The sequence below is a fragment of the Leguminivora glycinivorella genome, chromosome Z (assembly GCF_023078275.1).
Source record: "Leguminivora glycinivorella isolate SPB_JAAS2020 chromosome Z, LegGlyc_1.1, whole genome shotgun sequence".
NCBI lineage: Eukaryota > Metazoa > Arthropoda > Insecta > Lepidoptera > Tortricidae > Leguminivora > Leguminivora glycinivorella.
In genome coordinates, this window is record NC_062998.1 from 33,114,310 (window position 1) to 33,135,453 (window position 21,144).

General features: G+C 38.1%; 1 protein-coding gene across 3 annotated transcripts; it reads left to right on the forward strand.

Moving 5' to 3' along the window:
* Window positions 1-250: 250 nt before the first annotated feature.
* On the forward strand, window positions 251-21,113 carry LOC125241450 (transmembrane protein 198). 3 transcript variants are annotated; one of them, XM_048149948.1, is made up of 11 exons: window positions 251-466; window positions 1,313-1,549; window positions 2,072-2,182; window positions 2,617-2,768; window positions 6,952-7,024; window positions 8,581-8,672; window positions 9,289-9,433; window positions 9,817-9,953; window positions 13,964-14,137; window positions 16,007-16,033; window positions 17,190-21,113. In XM_048149948.1, exons 2-9 carry the CDS (start codon window positions 1,366-1,368, stop codon window positions 14,132-14,134), a joined length of 1,065 nt encoding a protein of 354 aa, XP_048005905.1. In that variant the 5' UTR covers window positions 251-466; window positions 1,313-1,365; the 3' UTR covers window positions 14,135-14,137; window positions 16,007-16,033; window positions 17,190-21,113. The 3 variants fall into 3 exon arrangements, with proteins under 3 accessions (XP_048005905.1, XP_048005904.1, XP_048005903.1); XM_048149947.1 differs by having other exon boundaries at window positions 252-466; window positions 1,297-1,549; window positions 16,007-21,113; XM_048149946.1 differs by having other exon boundaries at window positions 253-466; window positions 16,007-21,113.
* The last annotated feature ends 31 nt before the right edge of the window (window positions 21,114-21,144 follow it).

The window sequence follows — 21,144 nt, forward strand, 5'->3', positions numbered from 1 at the left end:
CTTTACGTTAGTACTGCCAGTAGACACAAAAGAAAAGGGGATAGTATTCTTGGTTGTTACTGAGTAAGGTGCATTAGGGTAATTCCGAATGACAGAAATGCTCATTGCTCTGGTAATTCCGAAAGGGGAATCTTGATATGATGGAAATAAGACTATAATGTCAAATAAACCGATTGAAATAGTTGTCAAAAAACCGGTAATGTGTATGTCATATCGTCCATCACTAAGAAAAATATTGAAATGAAACGAATGACATGACGATACGGTCCGAGACTGGGTTGACTGTGATCTCGATGAGCTGAATCCTTTGTTTAAATGTAGTTTATTCCTGAGAAAAACACGTAGCATCTCATAATTTTAAAATATGTTTTAATTTATACAATAATAACAAAGGTGCTGTCTTTACTAGTGTCTACAGAACTGCGTCGTCAAGAATACGATGCGAAATAGAAACTCATGAAAAATGGTAAGTGTTTTACAGGGTTTGTTTACCCTTATAAATAAGCTTGAAATAATATATAGCCTTTAAAATGTAAGATATATATTTACTAATTGTTCCTACTTGGCAAGTTCTTAATGATGTGTCCTGTTGTAACTAGAGAAATTCATTTTTGTCGTTGTGAAAGTGCGATCGCGAAATACCTGCTCTTGCTAATTTCTTATTAGACTGGCCTTACAAACTGGGTGAAAATCATCGGTAGCCATTTGATGGCTTTCTTTGTTGAAGCTTTTATTTAAAACAGTCAATAGGTATAGCTACATATTAAACATTTTAAGTAATTAATTATTAAGAATGTATTTTTAACAAAGTGGGTAGTGGTTTGCTGTTTATATCCTATTATGTTTATCCATTTCTACACTACAAATACCCTCTTACTAGTAAAATAAAATTACCTGAAATTACTAATTACCCTAAAATACAAGGTATACCTACTAATGTATGTAGAAAATACATTTATTACAATACAAAACAATCACAAATGGAGTTAGTTGATGTCAAGGAATTAAATATAATGAACCTAAGTTAAATTTAAATTATCTTAGTACATGCACTCTTTTCCAGAAGTTCCCTTACATTACACTAGTTTTGATATAGTTATCGTGGTCATATCTTGAAAGTTAAATTATATCCAATTCTCAATTCTATTGTGCTGCTATTTTGCACGGATTACAAAAAAATTGTCTATTGTTTAATGGTCAATATTGGTATACCCTTTATAATCTTACTGAAAATGTTTTTTAGCCGTACTGTACCATGTAAATGCCATGGCCAGGCTATTAAACTTAAAAATATAGACGATAATTTTTCCAGGTTGAACATGCTGCATAGTTAAGAAAGTAAAACAGGAAATATTGGTATCCAAGATGTCGTCATCTGCAGGCCAGCTGGTTCCGCAGTCCACCCGGGCGCCTCCCAACATGACCATCAAGTTCAGCGGGCCGCACATTGAAGGCTCCTTCTGCACCTCCATTGATTACAATTATGACCCCATTATAAGTGTCATTTGTGCTATGTACATTGTTTTTGGAATTGTTTACACATTATTTGGTTAGTATTTTGGGCTCTTAGGTATATATTTAAATAATTAACTTATTTAATCTTGAAAGTCCTGTTATATATCGTCACTACTTTTAAAAAATCTCGTATCTCACGCTGTTCCTCAAAGTTAAAACACAGTAAGTCTATATGCATTCCATACATAATTACTACAATTTTCTTTTAATTTTTATATTAAAGGAAAAAATTTTTTACGCTTCCGGCGGGACTTGAACTGCAAATGATGCGGGTTCAAGTCCCGCCGGAAGCGTAAATTTTTCCATTTTTTCCTTTAATATAAAAATGTTTAGAATCGTTAGCAGACGTTTCTGCTTGTTAAAAAATAAATTTTCTTTTCATTGACAGACGAAGATACAAGTTTTTTAAAAGTAGTGACGATATCTGAAATTCTTTATGATGTGTGCTCTTAGAAATATTGTTAAAAATTGATCAGAATCAAAAAAGATAGCAAATTAAAACAATAGCACTTATACAGTTTTTCAGATGAAAGATTTATCTAAGGTTTTTTTTCAGGTTACCGATGTTTTAAAGCCAGCATGTTCCTGACAGGATTCACTTTTGGTTCAACAATAGTTTACTTGATTTGTCTCCAGGATCACCTTATGCCGCCATATGGGAATGTTTGTAAGTGTATTTGTTTAACATGCTGTGTAGTATTTATGTCAGAGCGCAAGGCCCACTTAAGTGTTAGGGTCTAAAGTCTACAGGCCTCGCAAATGTGTGGTTAAAAACAATTGGGTACCTTATCTCACATTGAGTTTATTCTTGAGATTTTTCATAAGGTACAGTGGGTCAATTTTGACTGGGGAGCAAATCAAACTGATCCATTTTTTCCATGTTTTACAATGTTTGCATTAATAATTAAAGTGTCCACTGGTTATATATGGCATGCGTGTTCAGTGGATACTTGTGGAGCTCAACTGAATATTGTAATAATGGAAAAAATTGATCAGTTACAATTGCCCCCCAGTCGGGTAAGGTACAGCAGGGCAAAACCTTACCCCATTCTTCCTTACCCCCTTTCAATGTAAGATGAGTAAAACTGTGGTTGGTCTCAGGTGTGGCACTGTGCGCCGGGCTACTGTTCGGGCTCATCACTATGCTGATACAGTATGTGGGCCTGTTCATGACCGGCTTCCACACGGGACTTCTGCTGGCACTCGCTGGACTTGCCATCTATGACCATTTTCTCGACAATAAGCCTACTACGGTAAGTAATACGTTATTTCTTTTTTCTTGCAAATTCATATTTACTTAAACCCTGTATGTTGTGAAACTAATTTTCTTTTACACTAACAAGCACTCTTCTTGCCTGTGTCAAAAATGTATGTATCTACTGTAAAACTTACAATACACGCACGCATAGATTCTTATATTTCTTATCCACAACCGTCGATTTAAAATACTTCATTCTCTCGTGTCCTAACACCACTTGTTGCGACTTTCCTAATTTTGTCATTTATATCGTAAATAACAATTATTGTTCAGTTTAGGGCCTTAATCACAGTAGCACAGTATAATAAAGAGTACTATCGTACAGTATGGTCACTCCCGCTCCCCGCTGAAAGTGCCGCCCACCCCCTCTCGGTTACCTCACAGTTACCGCCTGTCAAAAACGCGAACAGTCGACCTGTCATATCTCATTCACACAAACATGGTACGCATTCACCTACACGAGCTTAGAATGTGTGCTAGGAACGCGCCTCTTTCATATATTTGATCGCCAGTGTCCGAGATGTGACAGTAGGTAGGTGGGTGCCTAATTAAAACAGTTATGATTCTGAATACACTACGATTAACACCAGTTAACGATTCGGGTTTTATATCTATCTTGCTCGCACTTATGCGATCCCAATAAGAGCCGAAGCCGAAGGGTAAAAGCCGAATCGTTAACTGATTTTAATCGCATTGTGACTATATATTGGTTGTCTGTTGGAAGTAAATTATAGCCACCTAAGCCACTGATAAATGTTATTATCAAAAAATCGTCAGCTTTCAGCATAGCTTGCAGTAGTTGCAGTCGTATTCTGAATAATCTGCACTTCATTGTGCGAATTAATTCTATAGTTCATTTGTTTACAAATTATTGTTTGTTATTTAATAAATCATAGTAACGTCGTGTGTAAAACTGCTACTAGTACTACTTATATTATACGGGCACGGCAATCTGCAATACGTAATCTCTTAACTCGAGTAATTTAGATCAATAGGATGCATTCTGTTTGCACATTGATACAACTACGTAATGGGGCCTCAATTGCATCGCTCAATAGACCGTAGTTTGTTACTATGTAACCATAGCCAACATATACGCACACTGCGTAGGAATAATTTAATTTTCATCACACTGCTGCCTGAATACTGTTACGTAATGAGCTATTTTACCGCCCTAGGGCGGTAAAGTGAATACCTGGGTGGGGCCTTCCACGACCTGTCAAAAATTACAAGATAGCTAACGAATGATCGAAATGTCAGCACTCGAGTTATTACGCCCTCGTTCGTAATCCTTCACTTTCCGCCTTCAATACACATGACGATATTTGATCACTGCAGTCATAAACCGGGGCTAGAGGAGACTTTTTTTTTAAAGAGGGGAAATGCATTACGCATACGCACGGGGACGGGCCTGGGACGGTTATGTGGGACTCCCTAGGCTGATGAGACCTGGTGTACCCACTAAAACCCCTCTGTCGCCATCGCCTCTGCTACACGGCGAGGTCCCAGCCACTCTGAAGTCCCCCACCGTCTCAGTGGGCGCGTACATTATTTACCGCGCCCTCCCACGCAGGGCCCCTTTTTGTAGGCGCACAGGGTACCCTTATGGGGGTAGCTGACGGTCGTGTGCCAACCGGCGCCGCCCAGAGGATACCTAGTACCTACTGCAACTCACACGAGATGTAGAGTGATTAAATAGTAATTGTCAATTGTTTAAATGTTGAGTTGTTGACCTTTTATTACTCACCCGCGGCTTCGCTCGCTATGTCACTCTCCATCTCTTTCAACTATCTCCACTTTAAAAAATCACGTCAATTCGTCGCTCCGTTTTGCCGTGAAAGACGGACAAACAAACAGAAACACCCACTTTCCCATTTATAATATTAGTATGGATTATGTACATACATATGTATATTTCCCCTCACTAGCTCGGAAACACGTGTTTTGTCCTTTAATACCAGCGGGTAAAAACGTATTTTATTCACTAGTGGATAAAGTAATTTGACCTTGAATATAGTCAAATTTTCTGCTTTAAAACTGATAAAAGTGGATGTACTTAGTGATGAAGATGATTTACCACCTGTGGCCAGTAATTCCACAGGTGGTAAATCATCTTCATCACTAAGTACATCCACTTTTATCAGTTTTAAAGCAGAAAATTGCAGTGATAAACGCGTTTTTTTTTGCGTTGTAATTTGCTCGCTATAGTGAGGGGAAAAGTTTTGTGTTACACATGGGTGCAAATGCAAATGTATTTTACTTCTCGTGTGTTGAAAAACTCGCCAAGTTCAGGATTCTATTCTCGAACCACTCGCTTCGCTCGTGGTTCAACTATAGAATCCTTTCACTTGCTCGTTTTTCAATTCCACACTCGGCGTTAACATACAACTTTGCCCCCTTGTATAACAAATAACTATTTCTTTTTGCCGACATGATGTTTTGAGAGGTCCATATCTCATTCAGTCACTAGTTTTATTTATTATTAGTATTATTACATGTGTTCAATCATACAGCTAGAACGCTGTTGCACGCATAGAGTTAGCAATCAAATAATAGGTATTTAATGATGTTAATCGCTTAGCGTTTAATTACAATTACTCAAAACAACTCATCAATATGTATGCAATGCTACAGGTATGTACGTGTGATAAGTATATGACGTGGTTGCGTACTTGCGAATTATTTACCGAACTCTCTTTGTTTGTTATCACCTTTAGCAAGTATGTCAGTGTGAGAGGACAGACGTGGATAAGGCAAAATTGGCGATAAATGATAAAATAAAACATCAAGCCGTCCCTATCGAACTTACTAATAGTGCGATAGGGACGGCTGCCAATTTTATCACTTATCCCTGATAAGACATCTGTCACTTTATGACATATTTATCGCGCGCTTTATCCATGTGGATTGCCTGCCTGGTCTTGTGTATGATAGTATTATACAGGTATCCAAAAAAGAGTATTTTCGGTTCGTTTGAGGAAATAACGTTTTAGAAAAGTTCTTGATAGTTCAAAAGCGGATGAAAATGTTACATTTTATCCACAAGAATGCAAAGTAATTTCATACAAATTTTAACTTGACGTCCAAAGCTGGCTGACATTGAAATGTTGATTTTGAATCATAAATGTGAAAGAAATTGATGGATTTAATTTAGTGTCATATTTTACCTCAAATATTTTCACCGTGTCATTGACGTGGAGAATTTTTTTTGAGTTTCACTCGAGACAACTTTTTTGTTTAATTGCATTGAAACCCTCGCATTGCTCAAGTTTTTCACATTTAGAACCACTCGCCACGCTCGCTGTCCAATATTAGAATCTTTCGTTTTCTCGGCTTATAAATATTGCCACGTGTGGTTAAACAACAACTTTGCCCCTTGTAAAGAAAATACTATTTTTTATTTTAGTAAACTTTATTTTCTTAAGGATATAGGTAGTTGAGTTAATGCATTGGCTTTTAAAATGTATTTTTTTAACACTAGTACACTGATGTTGATGAGAATATACTTCTACGTATAACTTGTGTTTATCTGGCGGTAAAAACTCGTCCGACTAGTTTTATATGTATACACTATACAAGTATACAGGTATCTATTTGCGATTTTGAGCTGGCTATGCATGCAATAACACTTCAGAATTGATGTATTATCTATAAGAAATTTGTTAATGGACTATTAAAGAGAAACTTTATTGTTTATATGTTTATTGTTTTAATTGTAGATTGGTAGATAATTATTATTGACGACAGATCGGTTTAACAATATATCGGGTTTACTATCTAGTTAAAATTAATCATCAAATGAATATTACGAGCGCCATATTGACTTTATTTGCTTGGGTTTGAAATCAAACGCATTAAAACTCTTTCAAGAACAAAACTATTAGAAATATTTTTTCAGTACAGACACTACAGACGGTGTTTTTTTACGCACTAGTGCGAGAAGTGGTTCATTATATGTTAGGTCGAAACTTCGGAGGGCCATCTGTACTGAAAAACGTCGTACGATACACGTGCGAAAAGGAAATTCGTAACTCGTGTCGATTTAAAACACTCCCTTTGGTCGTGTTTTAATTTATCGCCACTCGTTTCGAACTTTCTTTTTTACGCTCGTCGGACTTGTATCGTAATGTACTATTATGTAGGTATATCCATTTAAATAATAATAATTTTTGTTATAGTATTGGCTCTGCGTCGTGGCTTTGCTCGGTTCCGGCATATTCTTCGCGGTCATCAATTTGTACTGGAAAAAAGGTGAGTCATATTACGCATGCATTGCTACTTGCGTAAACAACATGGGGCGCGGCCTCTTCCTTAAACATAAGAGGAAAGACGGAATATAAAAATATCTAAAAACATTATTAAATGCTTTTAGATAATTTTTAAATGCCTTAGTTTCCTTATCAATTAATAATTCGAAAAAAAAATGTAGAAGCAATGCCGTGGTCAATATCACATCTAACATATTTCCTTGGTGATCTAAGTCCGGTGCGATACAATTATGAATTGAATTGTTTATGAGAAAATCGTATCAGTTAGTTCAATTACACTTAAAGTATGCCATTTTTCCCAGCATAATTATATTTATTTACACTATTGACTGTGAAAAATTCTGTTTTTATAGAATAGAATAGAATAGAAGAACTTTATTCAAAAACGCTTAATTTAAACTTAACTAATAACACTAAGATAAAGACTGTACACGATAAAATCCGGCCATACATAATATGGCAAATCTTTTAATAGAAAGTTAATTTTCAAGCAGGACCGTTTCCATATAATTTGTGGATATCAACCTACAAATTAAAGATATAAACATACCATAACGTTAGTTGGTCTATGAATTTTAGCAGTGTATATCTCATGGTACCAATATTTTTTTGTCCACTGTCTTCTGGCAGTCTTTACAAAACTTTCCTGTTAAAAAGATTTTTTAATGTTTAATTATATTAGCCAAAATATTACCTGATGATATACTGATTCCAGAATAGTAAATATTTTTCTGATTGTAATAAGATTAAGAAAGTTCTGAGGTTTTCTAACTTTGCTGAGTTCGACTTTTTGACACTTTTTGGCTTTCCCATACAAAAACAAGTTTCAGGGCTTGGAGTAGAAAGCCTTCCTGACTCCCAAATGTCGAAATGAGTTACAATAACAATTTTTTTTGGTATGATGACATTCTAATGCATGTAAAACGGCTTTTAAAAATATAACTACTATTGTGAAAAGTGGGATAGGAAGCCTGTGAAGAGTGTCAAAAAACGCTGGACAAAAAATGAAATGTACTATGGACTGTATTCGGCGAAAACTCACACATCCTCATGCATTACAACGAATAGCTACTATTATTACACAGTTTAAGATATACTGGTTAATAAAAGTACAAACATTACTTCAAAATGTGGATTCGGGAAAAAAATATTCCATATCATGCATGGCCGGATTTTATCGTGTACAGTCTTTAATAAATATTGTTATTGTATTAAAGCGTAACTGAAAAGGTCTCCGCTCAGAAGGGACCCTGGAGGACTCTGTCTTCCGTGGTCCCTTCCGAGAGAGTGCAGCTACAAACTATACAAAACAAATCATATTATAGTTTATGCATCTAATTTTGTATAAATATACCTATAAGCAGACTTTAATGCTATGAACTATTCACGTGTAACACGTCTCGTTTTTGCTTTGTCCGTACCGTTTTCTTGATGTATAAAAAGTAAATACACGTATGTATATTGCCCTTCAATCTACATTTCGTCAGCTAAAACAAAAGCCGAATACATGTCATATTACGATGTGTGTCTGTTTCGCAGTGGTGACGATTTTCGGCACGGCGGTGTACGGCGGCGCTGTGATCGCCACGGCGCTGGACTACTTCCTCGAGAGAATGATGATGCTCAAGTGGGTCAGTATTGCACGCTCGCTGCGCCGGCGTTCGTTCTTGCGCCGTGTTTAATGGCCTGCTAGCCATGGCATTTCCGATATTTTTTGTGATCAATCGATTTATCATACCGCGGCAGTATCAAAGGGAGGAGTTATTAGCGACATTACTAGGGCGCGGAATTATTTAATACTGACGTATTTAAGAGAGAGCATCCGTTTCTATTGATATTACCAGTGTATTTTTATCGATATTAAAAATGCTGTTTAACAGTAACCAAATGAAAAATTAACGAGAAATTATACGAAGGGTTATAAATCTTGTCAGGAAAATAAGGTATTGAAAGGCAAAAGAAGTATTAGTAGTCAGAGCACATTACTGCAGAACGCGGGAAGTAAGAGGTTGCCGGCTGAGTAGTTATAGACGGACAGGAATACGAAGCCAGCAAGGCGTCTTCATGTTAAGACTAAATAACTTAATAATAAAAAAATCACACATATCTCTCTAAATTTTGTTGAATTGAAACCTATTACAAATACGAGTATAATGACACCATTTAATTCCAAGTTTGGGAAAAAAATAAGCGTCGTAACAAACATTACGTACTTGGCCCGCTCCTACTGATCGTGTTTTTTTGCAGCTATGGGAGCGCGCGAAGTTGGAGCCAGTGGTGGCGCCGCCGTGCCGGCTGTCGTGGCTTGCGCTGGCGGCCTGGCCGGCGGCCGCGCTGCTCGGCCTGTTCGCGCAGGCCGCTCTCACCGCCTCCGGGATCTACCATGAGCAGAGTAAGCTATGTGTTGTACTAGCTGGAGCCTGTTGTGGCTGCTTCGTGTCAAAACCGATTGTAAAATGAATTTAGCCTGCAAACTTGCCACACGATGGTGGTCTAAAAGTACAAATACGAGTAGCCATCCCAAAACAATTATTTAATGACTTCGATTTGAAACCAAATGAAACGATTTTCGGTGGATAAAAAAGTTACTACCGTTCTATCTCCTGATACCCAGAAGCATATCTTGTTGCTGAATTTTAAACTCTTATTAAGACAGTAAAAGCTCGGCGGGTTGCGTTCTGGGAAGTACCTAAACTTATTGCACATTATCGTGAATGATATAACTTTGTAAAAAAAACTATCCTACCTAACATCAACGCTTTTACGTTTGTTCAGGTATAGGAGCGCAGAAGCGGCGGCTGAAGGCGCAGCAGACGCGGCCGGTGACGCGCGAGCAACGCGCAGAGATGAAGCAGCGCAAGTACCGCTACCTGTACCAGGTGCGCACCGCGCACGGCGACGTCATATCTCAGGTACCTACTCACATCCTGCACACACCGCCTCCACCACTAGATGGCAGCTGACGCGGCCGGTGATGACTGTGATGAGCAAGCGCAGAGACGAAGCAGCGCAAGTACCGCTACCTGTACCAGGTGCGCACCGCGCACGGCGACGTCATATCTCAGGTACCTACTCACATCCTGCACACACCGCCTCCACCACTAGATGGCAGCTGACGCGGCCGGTGATGACTGTGATGAGCAAGCGCAGAGACGAAGCAGCGCAAGTACCGCTACCTGTACCAGGTGCGCACCGCGCACGGCGACGTCATATCTCAGGTACCTACTCACATCCTGCACACACCGCCTCCACCACTAGATGGCAGCTGACGCGGCCGGTGATGACTGTGATGAGCAAGCGCAGAGACGAAGCAGCGCAAGTACCGCTACCTGTACCAGGTGCGCACCGCGCACGACGACGTCATATCTCAGGTACCTACTCACATCCTGCACACATCGCCTCCACCACTAGATGGCAGCTGACGCGGCCGGTGATGACTGTGATGAGCAAGCGCAGAGACGAAGCAGCGCAAGTACCGCTACCTGTACCAGGTGCGCACCGCGCACGGCGACGTCATATCTCAGGTACCTACTCACATCCTGCACACACCGCCTCCACCACTAGATGGCAGCTGACGCGGCCGGTGATGACTGTGATGAGCAAGCGCAGAGACGAAGCAGCGCAAGTACCGCTACCTGTACCAGGTGCGCACCGCGCACGGCGACGTCATATCTCAGGTACCTACTCACATCCTGCACACACCGCCTCCACCACTAGATGGCAGCTGACGCGGCCGGTGATGACTGATGAGCAAGCGCAGTGACGAAGCAGCGCAAGTACCGCTACCTGTACCAGGTGCGCACCGCGCACGGCGACCTCATATCTCAGGTACCTACTCACATCCTGCACACACCGCCTCCACCACTAGATGGCAGCTGACGCGGCCGGTGATGACTGTGATGAGCAAGCGCAGAGACGAAGCAGCGCAAGTACCGCTACCTGTACCAGGTGCGCACCGCGCACGGCGACCTCATATCTCAGGTACCTACTCACATCCTGCACACACCGCCTCCACCACTAGATGGCAGCTGACGCGGCCGGTGATGACTGATGAGCAAGCGCAGTGACGAAGCAGCGCAAGTACCGCTACCTGTACCAGGTGCGCACCGCGCACGGCGACCTCATATCTCAGGTACCTACTCACATCCTGCACACACCGCCTCCACCACTAGATGGCAGCTGACGCGGCCGGTGATGACTGTGATGAGCAAGCGCAGAGACGAAGCAGCGCAAGTACCGCTACCTGTACCAGGTGCGCACCGCGCACGGCGACGTCATATCTCAGGTACCTATTCTACTGACACCCGCAAGCTCTCTACGACCACAGTATAATAAAGAGTACTATCGTATAGTATGGCCACTACCACTCCCCGCTGAAAGTGCCGCCTACCCCCTTTCGGTTACCTCACAGTTACCACCAGTCAAAAACGCGAACAGTCGACCTGTCATTTTTTACTTATACAAGCATAGTACGCGTTCCTATCCTACACGAGCTTAGACTGTGCTAGGAACGCGCCTCATTCATATATTTGATCGCCAGTGTCCGAGGTGTGCTACGACTATACCTTTTACTTTTTGCATATTCATATACATGTATTTTTCAACATTAGGCTTACTTGCATTAATTTTAGATTTTTTATTTTTCATTTCTGCCACTATTTCTATAAGTTCTTATTTCGTGTAGGATGATCCTATAGATACAGCGCCTTTTTATAAAAAAAAAAAAAATAATCACGCATCAAAATCATATGTCCCAGGATGGAAACAAAATGGCGGCCGTTAAGAGAAATGCAAGGATGATTTTAATACTTATGTTTATTGTGAGGCTGTCGAAAATTAAGAGAGAGTCCCTATGTACAATACTTCTTATATAGCTACTAAACAGCGCCGCACTCGGCATAACTATGAACTAAACTTAAGGCTAAGCTATTGATTACTTAGTTAAATACATATGTTTTTCGGTAGATAATAAATAATAATAAATAAATATTATAGGACATTCTTACACAGATTGACTGAGGCCACGGTAAGCTCAAGAAGGCTTGTGTTGTGGGTACTCATACAACGATATATATAATATATAAATACTTATATACATAGAAAACATCCATGACTCAGGAACAAATATCTGTGCTCATCACACAAATAAATGCCCTTACCGGGATTCGAACCCGGGACCGCGGCGTAGCAGGCAGGTTCACTACCGACTGCGCCAGACCGGTCGTCGCAAGTCGTAGATGTCACTTTTATTTCCTAGTAATTTAGCGACATCTATTTGGTCCATAACTAATTAATGATTTGTGTTAGTTCTAGATGTTTCGCCCAGGTGGCGTATCAAGCGTCGGAAAAAATTATTTATTTTTGTGTGCGGCGTTCGAGGATAATTTTTGATATTCATGTTTGTTTAGATTATTAAATTTGATATCTACAAGATCTGGGCCCCTATGTTGAATTGGTCGAGTACGTTTGTATACGGAATTGAACAGACATGTTATCTTTTAATAAATGAAATTCAAACATGAACTGTAACAGTTGCAAGGAAAATAACATTATTTATTAGTATAGATAGCTGTCTTATGAGAATGACAATAACATATTAATGACGTCATATTAGGAAGATGAAATGAGTAATGATTCTGAGTGAATGAGTATCCAGGGAGCGTACTTTTCATGCCGATGACATTAATCTGACGTCACGCTCCGTATAGGGTGATCCCAAATAGTTTTATTGTAGATTATTAATCATTAGTCGTCAATCATTTTAATCGTATACAAATTACTTCAAATACAGTAGTCCATTTACATGTGGCATAAATAATACCTACTTGAAATGTGAAACGTGAATAAAAATATTTGATTTGTTTTTATAAATAAATTTAATTAAATAGTATTGTTAACAACACATTACAATAAATACGTAGAAAAGAGAATTTCTCTCTAACATAAAGCACACCATCCTTCTTGCATTCATTACCATGCAAAGAAATTCATAACTTAAAATGATTGATGACTAATGATTAATAATTAACAATAAAACAATTTGTGATCACCCTATATGGAGCGTGGCGTCAAATTGATGTCATCGACACGAAAAGTACGCTCCCTGAGTATTACACATATTATCCAGCAGTCCATGGCACATGACGCAACTCAGATAGACGCCAGTTTAAATCATCGTGACTCATGACATCTTGTGTTGAACCAAATCCCCCCTGGACTCCAGGCGAATTTTTTTGACGACCGGTCTGGCCTAGCGGGTAGTGACCCTGCCTGCTAAGCCGCGGTCCCGGGTTCGAATCCCGGTAAGGGCATTTATTTGTGTAATGAGCACAGATATTTGTTCCTGAGTAATGGATGTTTTCTATGTATATAAGTATTTGTATATCCTTAATATTATAAATGGGAAAGTGTGTGTTTGTTTATTTGTCCGTTTTTCACGTCAAAACGGAGCGACGAATTGACGTGATTTTTTAAGTGAAGATAGTTGAAGGGATGGAGAGTGACATAGGCTACTTTTTGTCTCTTTCTAACGCGAGCGAAGCCGCGGGCAAAAGCTAGTTATATATATATCGTTGTCTGAGTACCCACAACACAAGCCTTGAGCTTACCGTGGGACTCGGTCAATTTGTGTAAGAACGTCCTATTTTTAACCCCCGACGCAAAAACGACGGGGTGTTATAAGTTTGACGTGTCTGTCTGTCTGTCTGTTTGTTTGTCTGTCTGTGTGTGTGTCTGTCTGTGGCATCGTAGCTCCCGAACGGATGAACCGATTTCGATTTAGTTTTTTTTATTTGAAAGCTGTGTTAGTCGGGAGTGTTCTTAGCCATGTTTCATGAAAATCGGACCACTAGGTCGCGGTCGGGGGTTTTTCAAAATTTTAATTTTGTGGTTAGGTTATTTTTTAAACTCGCGGACGTTTCAGTCGTACGTGCAAGCGCTGCAGAAGAAGGCTCAGTGCGGCAACTGGAGCGGCGGCGGCGAGTGCAGCACGCTGCAGAGCGACTCGACGCACCTCACCGTGCTGGCCCCGTCCGAGCACGCGCCGCCCACGGACTCCGACGATGACCTCAACCAGATCCGCCCCGCTCACTAACCGGTGAGATTCTTTCTTGTTTTTAAACCAAAATATTAAGGCCGCTGCACATGGGGCCAACGGTTGGACCAACCCTTCGACTAACCCCTTGGCCAAGCGTGTAGAGGGCTTTTGGCCGTACGATGGCAGTTGGCGCCAGCGCTGGCCGGCCCGGTTTTTTGTCCACACATCAAAGGATCTTGGCGCCAATGGCCAACTGCGTTCACACGTTGGCGCCACATTCAGTTTGTCGTCAGCCGTCAGAGAGGACAGTAGTGAAAGATTTACGAAAATAATAAGTTTATCTATGCCAATAATAGTGTTGATTTTAGGAAATACAATTGTTTAATGTATTGCCTAAAAAAGATAAATGTGCTTATCAGAATTTTCAAAAAATTGTTAATATTTCAGATAGTTTAATTTTATCACGAGGTTATTATTTATTAATTAAATTTTGCTGACAACGTAAATGACCTAGAATTACCTAACCTTTTCCATTCTACGTCCATCTTTTATGAAGGGACAATGCCAAGTGATTGGTTCACCAATGTGTAAACAGCGACTCTTATCTTGGCCAAGGGGCTGCTCCAAGGGTTGGCCCAGCCGTTGGCCCCATGTGTACAGCGGCCATTACACGCTGGCCAGTTACTCTGTGACACTAGTCCTAACAAGATCGAGTACGCGATGACTGATGAGCTATCGGCGATAGAGAAACAAAAGATAGTCGCTGATGTGTAGGAACAGTGCGCGGCAAACTTTTAGACCATTGACGCGGTGGTGGGGATAAGTTCGCGCATCGTACACATACGAACAAAAAACTACCTAATAAGAAAAATCGCTCCTGCGCGGGTAATGCCATAGTCTGAAAGTTTGCCGCGCACTGTAGACGCGATGATATTTTATACTTTGTTGCTGAGCGATTTAATCACACGCTCTTTCTTATAAGAAAGAGCGTGTGATTAAATCGCTCGCTTAATATATTATTTGGTTCGTTTCTATCGCTGATCACCAGTGCCTTAAACTCAGTAAAGAGCAAATGAAGTGTAAGAAAAAACGTACATCGGAATCATAAGGAAAAATCTAGTAATATTTCACAATTTTACCTACATTAAAGAATATGGGTCAAATTGTCAAAACTGAGGTTCTTGATGTAACTATGAGTCGAGAGATGGCAGTCAACTCGATGTTCGCATATGCTTGCTAAGTGACGTCTCCATACCAGTTCCCACTTATATGATCTCGTACACTTCATATTATATAATTCTTTTTACAAGCTTTTATTCCTTTAAATAAAAATATCTGGGCGACCGAGCTTCGCTCGGTTCTATTTTAATATATCACGTCTTTAGCTAAAAAAAAAACTCTTATAAACACAAAAACAAAAAAAAGACAAAAAACAAAAACTTAATTCCTGGCCGGGATTCGAAACCCTAACACCTACGATCTATCTGCGTACATTAGACCGACCTCGTACGATTGAGCTAAGCGGAATCGATGCGCGCGCGGCGAAATTAACGATCATATTTTACGTTTACTAACGCGAAAGAAAAACTCATGAAAAATCGACGATTTTCCACCCCCGATAACCCCACAAAACAAATTTCAGCGAAATCGTTGAGAGCGGTTTCCGAGATCGTCGGTAGGTAAATAAATAAATAAATAAATATACAAGAATTGCTCGTTTAAAAGAATAAAGCTCGTTTAAAAGTATAAATATAAATAAATAAATATACAATAATTGCTCGTTTAAAAGTATAAGATATAATGTATGTAGTGATCTTTGCATTAAGATTTAACATGTATTTACATATGTACCTTTTAATATAGGACAGACTAGTAAGACGCAATCTGTTCTTGTTTCCAGCCTGATCAAATATTGATTGTCTATTTCAGAACGCCGGTGGCAAGTACACAAGCGAGGTGAGCAATTCCCATTCTATGTATCCAGTATTATTGTGAAGCACTCATATTTATTAGTGGTTATAATTATTAATCGTATTTGTATTTAATGTGACTTTATTATTGTATTATCAATTTATCAATTACAATTGACGCGTATTTGTCAATTGGGGGTTCAAGAGGTTCTGACTTTGATAATTGTATACCTGTTTTAATATTATACATTTCGCTGACCTGACACTGCCATAGTTCTATGATCAGTACGAAATAAAATGACTGTACTACATCTCTGGTCAAGAGTATCCACATGATTTGTTAATAGTGTATTGATTAAAAACAATATGATATTAATTTGACATTGGTTATCAAGCCAATGAAAAAAATAATTTATTACTATAAATCAGTAGGTAATCTTTCTTGTATTGTTTATTTCTTATTATTATTCCAGGAAACTTTATAAAATATACTATTGATCATGGATGTACACCTCAACATAACTCTTATAGGAGTGATTCAGAATAATGTCTAAATATGTACAGTCAACCAATTGGAACCTAGGCCACTGTAGAACTATGTCATAGTGACGTTATAAATCAGATTGTAAATCTCTTACTGCTTGTCACTTTGATATGGTAGTAGACTGGCCTAGGGTTCCAATTGGTTGACTGTACATACCACATGTATCTTTCTCTTCGAGGATCAGATGTATTGTAGGATCCGTTTTTATTATATTTTCCTTTATTTGCAAATTTAAAGAAATGGGCTTGAACCCCTTTTCTATGATATGGTTGTGTTTGTAAGTTATTTTCCCGAAGTGTAATTTGAAATGTGACAAATAAGTACTGTATCGTCGTTTAAGTAAAAGGGGAATTAGCTAATTAAATGTCAATATTGGATACCAAACGTCACGTGCAAATAAGTGAGGCCTAAATTGAATTCACAGCTGAAGCCTCATTATGTCAAGGCCTTCTTGAACAATAAGTGTAAGCTGAGAAAATGCACGAAACTGTTTAACAAATCTGGATAATAGATTTGTTTCATATTATTTCTGATATTTGCTAAAATTTTTGGCATCGTTAAGTTGGCATTTCAGAATGATTTATGAATTATGAATATATGAATGTATGTTCTATGACAAGAATATAGAAAAAAATGCTTTAATGACTTTTTGTTATAGATGGAAAGCTTTAATTTTAGTTTTTTTTTGAAAGCACATTGCGAATTGGATGTGATGAACGGGTAACTTCTTAAAAGAGTGTAGAATAAGTGAAACTGTGTAATAAAATTATATTTTACATGAAAAATATGTATAACATGAATCGTACACTCGTGAAACTATTAAGAAACAGGTTTGTTGTGTTTTAAATATTTATTGGTAATTTATATTTATGTTGGTAAATGCAAAGCATAAGATGAAGCATCGGACTCGAAGTTCGGTGTTCTCAGAATAGCCGCAAATACCGCAACCGTTTTAATGAAACCTGCTGGTCCCACCTCGGCGGTCTCGGCACTGTGCCCGAGAACCAGAGTTATGCGACCAGCAGCTGTAGCGGTGGCGACCAGCTCCATTAGCTTGTGATAATTATATTTTCCGCCAAAGTTTATTTTAGTTAACTTGTTGGTCATGAAGCTCAAAAATATTTTTTGATACTGTGGTTACTATTTCTCAAAGAGCAATTTATTTGTTTGCGATTATATTTATTAGTCTCTACGTTTAGTTTTATCAAAATCAACTGTCAAGTAAAATCGAGCTATATCTTCTACAGAATAAGAGCATGTACATAAATCTATATTGTTTAAGAGATAGAGGTAGCTAGCATTAGGAAAGGTAAGTTGGCGTATGACGTTCAGTAATGTAATTCTTCTATTTAGAACCTTGTCCACTTAATCGCTCAATTTCTAGTCTTATTGTTTAAAATCAACATGATTAATGTTAGTTACGAGGGTTTAAACCTTTGCATGAGTTTCTTTTAACTGTATGAAACATAATATGTACATTTTAAGTTTAATCATATTTATCTATGTCTACCAGTGTTCCGCTTATGTTCTTAAGCATGTAGTTCCGTGCAATAGTGACTGGTTTTGTGCAATTATGAAATAGTAGTAGGTAAATATACCGACAGAACGTCGTCGTGGTCACATGAACCTAACTTTATTTTCATGTTACTTTAGCGCTGTTAGTTCATGGTATAGCGTGCATTTTACTCGCAAGATAAGTTTGGTGATCGTCCGACATATTTATCAATACTAAGTAGGCGACGTTTAACAAGAAAAGTATAATACAGTCGGTCACGGGTCAACCAAATCTTGGCACTAAATAAATGATGAGAAATTTAAATTTTCCATTGGAATAAAAACGTTTGCCTCTAGATTTTAAATCAATTTCTAAATCACGTCATGGTTTAGGAAGGCACGCGTTTTATGAAGGCAATTGGCCGGTAAGCCCTAAATTTTTAAAATCTGCCGCCTTTTTTAGTGCCAAGATTTGGTTGACCGTCTATATGGGATTTGTTTGGTGAAACTTTAAATTGTATTCGTACATCTACCGACAAATCACCAAATGACGGTAACAAAATTACTACAGATGGAGTGCGAAAAGGATTCCTTCGTATTTTTCGGAAACGTTCGTATTTGTTATGCTAGTTCAGTCAATGTCAGTACATCTTGTACTGAGACTGACTGAAATAGCATGACACGTTCGTACGTTTGCGTAACAATACGAAGGCAAATCTTTTCTCACTACATCTGTACATAATATATATCTCGTTTACAATAGAAACTGAATAATTGTGTAGTCAATGTACCTATATGATAGTTTATCTGTGAGATAAATAATAAGTAATAACCTCCCAGCTTAGTTTGTTAGAAATTTGAAACTATTTATTAAATTTTCGTTTTTATTTTATAGTTGTTCCTGTAGTTTGACTGTTTTTGATATTTACATTCCTTTTATTATTTAATTTTTGTTTCATTTTATTATTGAATAACCTATCATGTGTCTATAATAGTAATTTAAATATAAAATATGCCCTACAGTAATATTACTAATGTTTTACTCGGTTTCGAAAATGGATAAGGAATGTCACATTAGACAGATGTGCGTTTCAGTAGAGAAGAAGGGTCCTTTTGCACTTGAAACATAGTACCTTTGGGCATAGAACGCCACACTTTAGCTTCAAGATATTTTCAACGAACCCGAAAGAGCCTATTCGTAAAACCTAATACAATGTACCTAGTAATAATTATCCACATCTCAACTTAATAATCTGTATTTTGATTATCTTATCTGCCTAGCGTTACGTAGTATTGATGCCCATAAAATACAATTACCCATATTATATGTTATATTTACCTATAGACATCAGTAGTTTTACCACTAAACAACTTTGAAAGTCAAATTATTTGACTGTATGTAATTAGCTTATGTATGGTTTCTAAAGATGCCAATTATTTCTATCTACCGTGATATTAAATTCATATGTTTCTAATAAACGACTAGTGTTTGATCCGACTAAATAAAAAACATTTTTTATGTAATTGTATCGTAATCAAATGTCTTGACGGTTTATCAAATTTTAAATCACACTATGCCCTAAGTCTATTATGTTATATTCTTAGTAACTCTAAAGATTAATCATTCGCGAGATAAATTGCGTATGTGGGGGCCACTGGAGGGACGATGGCCTCTTAAGTAATAACGTTGTCATTCAATAACACGACTGTGTAGGTAAGTCGCAATGTTTTTAATGCCCGTTAACTAATGAGAGTTATTACTTACTTTTAAACTTTTGAATGAGTTGGCAGAGTGACACGAAACTATGTTTAGAAGCGATATTTGTAGCCCTGCCTGTTGGGTTTTTAACGTCATAATTTCATACAAATGTGTCCTTAGCACCTGTGTAGTGTAGCTTGGCACGTCTCTTTCTACATTTTGATAAAAGCGACTTTTCTTTAACTAATTAACTTCTTAACCATGTAACCAGACTTTGGCTGTTACTAATGAAGATTGGGTATCTTATCCTGTAAAAAAGTGGTGGGTAATTTAGGAAACGAATGGGATCTATTTTCTATTTAAGTATGTATGAATATTAGGTATATCAAAATAATTTCTTAGGTAGGTATATAAAGAAGGTTAAAAACCTAAAGGATTACTCTAAAAATGATCTTTGACTGCGTAGGCCTGTTTTAAAACAATATAGATCTAAATTCTAACGATTGTAATGTCTGATTTGGAGCTAGAGATAAGCATGTTGTATCGTTTAAAAAAACCGCATGAACGCTAACTAAATTATTTGCAAGAAATCCTTTGGCGGCCAGGGACGAGGTAAACCGCGCCTTTGTCAAGTAGAGAGTATACGTCGTCAAATTAGGACCCCTATAAGGTTACCAATTATTTGTAATTGAAAGTTGCGTAACCATTATAATAATTTTTATATGTACTTTGTTACAATAATAAAAGTTTTACAAATAATTTTGCTAATTGTCTTAAGTATTTCAGATAAAAATGTCCTTTTTGCACCTGAAGCGTAATGACTGTGATCAATTACAACCGTCCAATTTTTGATCCTTGTGTTTGTTTCAATTTTTGCTCAAAGAGACTGAGGCGCAATGTACATTTGACCAAAAGTTGGATAGATTTGTGGCATGGCGCCCTTTCTGTGACGGAAAAGAAAAACACAGTCATTGCACCCTTTAGCAAAATTATATGTAAATACCTAATTTATCTGTTCGATAACCTGAGTATGTCCGTTCGATTTATTCCGTAAGCGTCAAGGGTACGGATTTTGGGTTTCATCATATTGACAATAAGTATCATATCAGAAGAACAAACTAGTAGAAGCTCGAGTAGTTTTAGCTATTGTCGTGTGTCGAGAATGTGTCTCACTACCATTAAAACACTAGTGACATGTACTTCCACTAGTTTAGTCTTCTATGTACTATTGTCCACATCTTGATTATGTATGATGCGTGATGTGATATGTCAGAAGATTGTAGGAGGTAGATTTAAGCAAATAAAAATGTCGGTTTAGTACCGAATCATGGACTCTTGCCAATAATGTAAATTACGAACGTTATTTTAATAAATAATTTGTCGTCGTAATAGTTGAGTTTTTTTTAGAAATGACGACCCC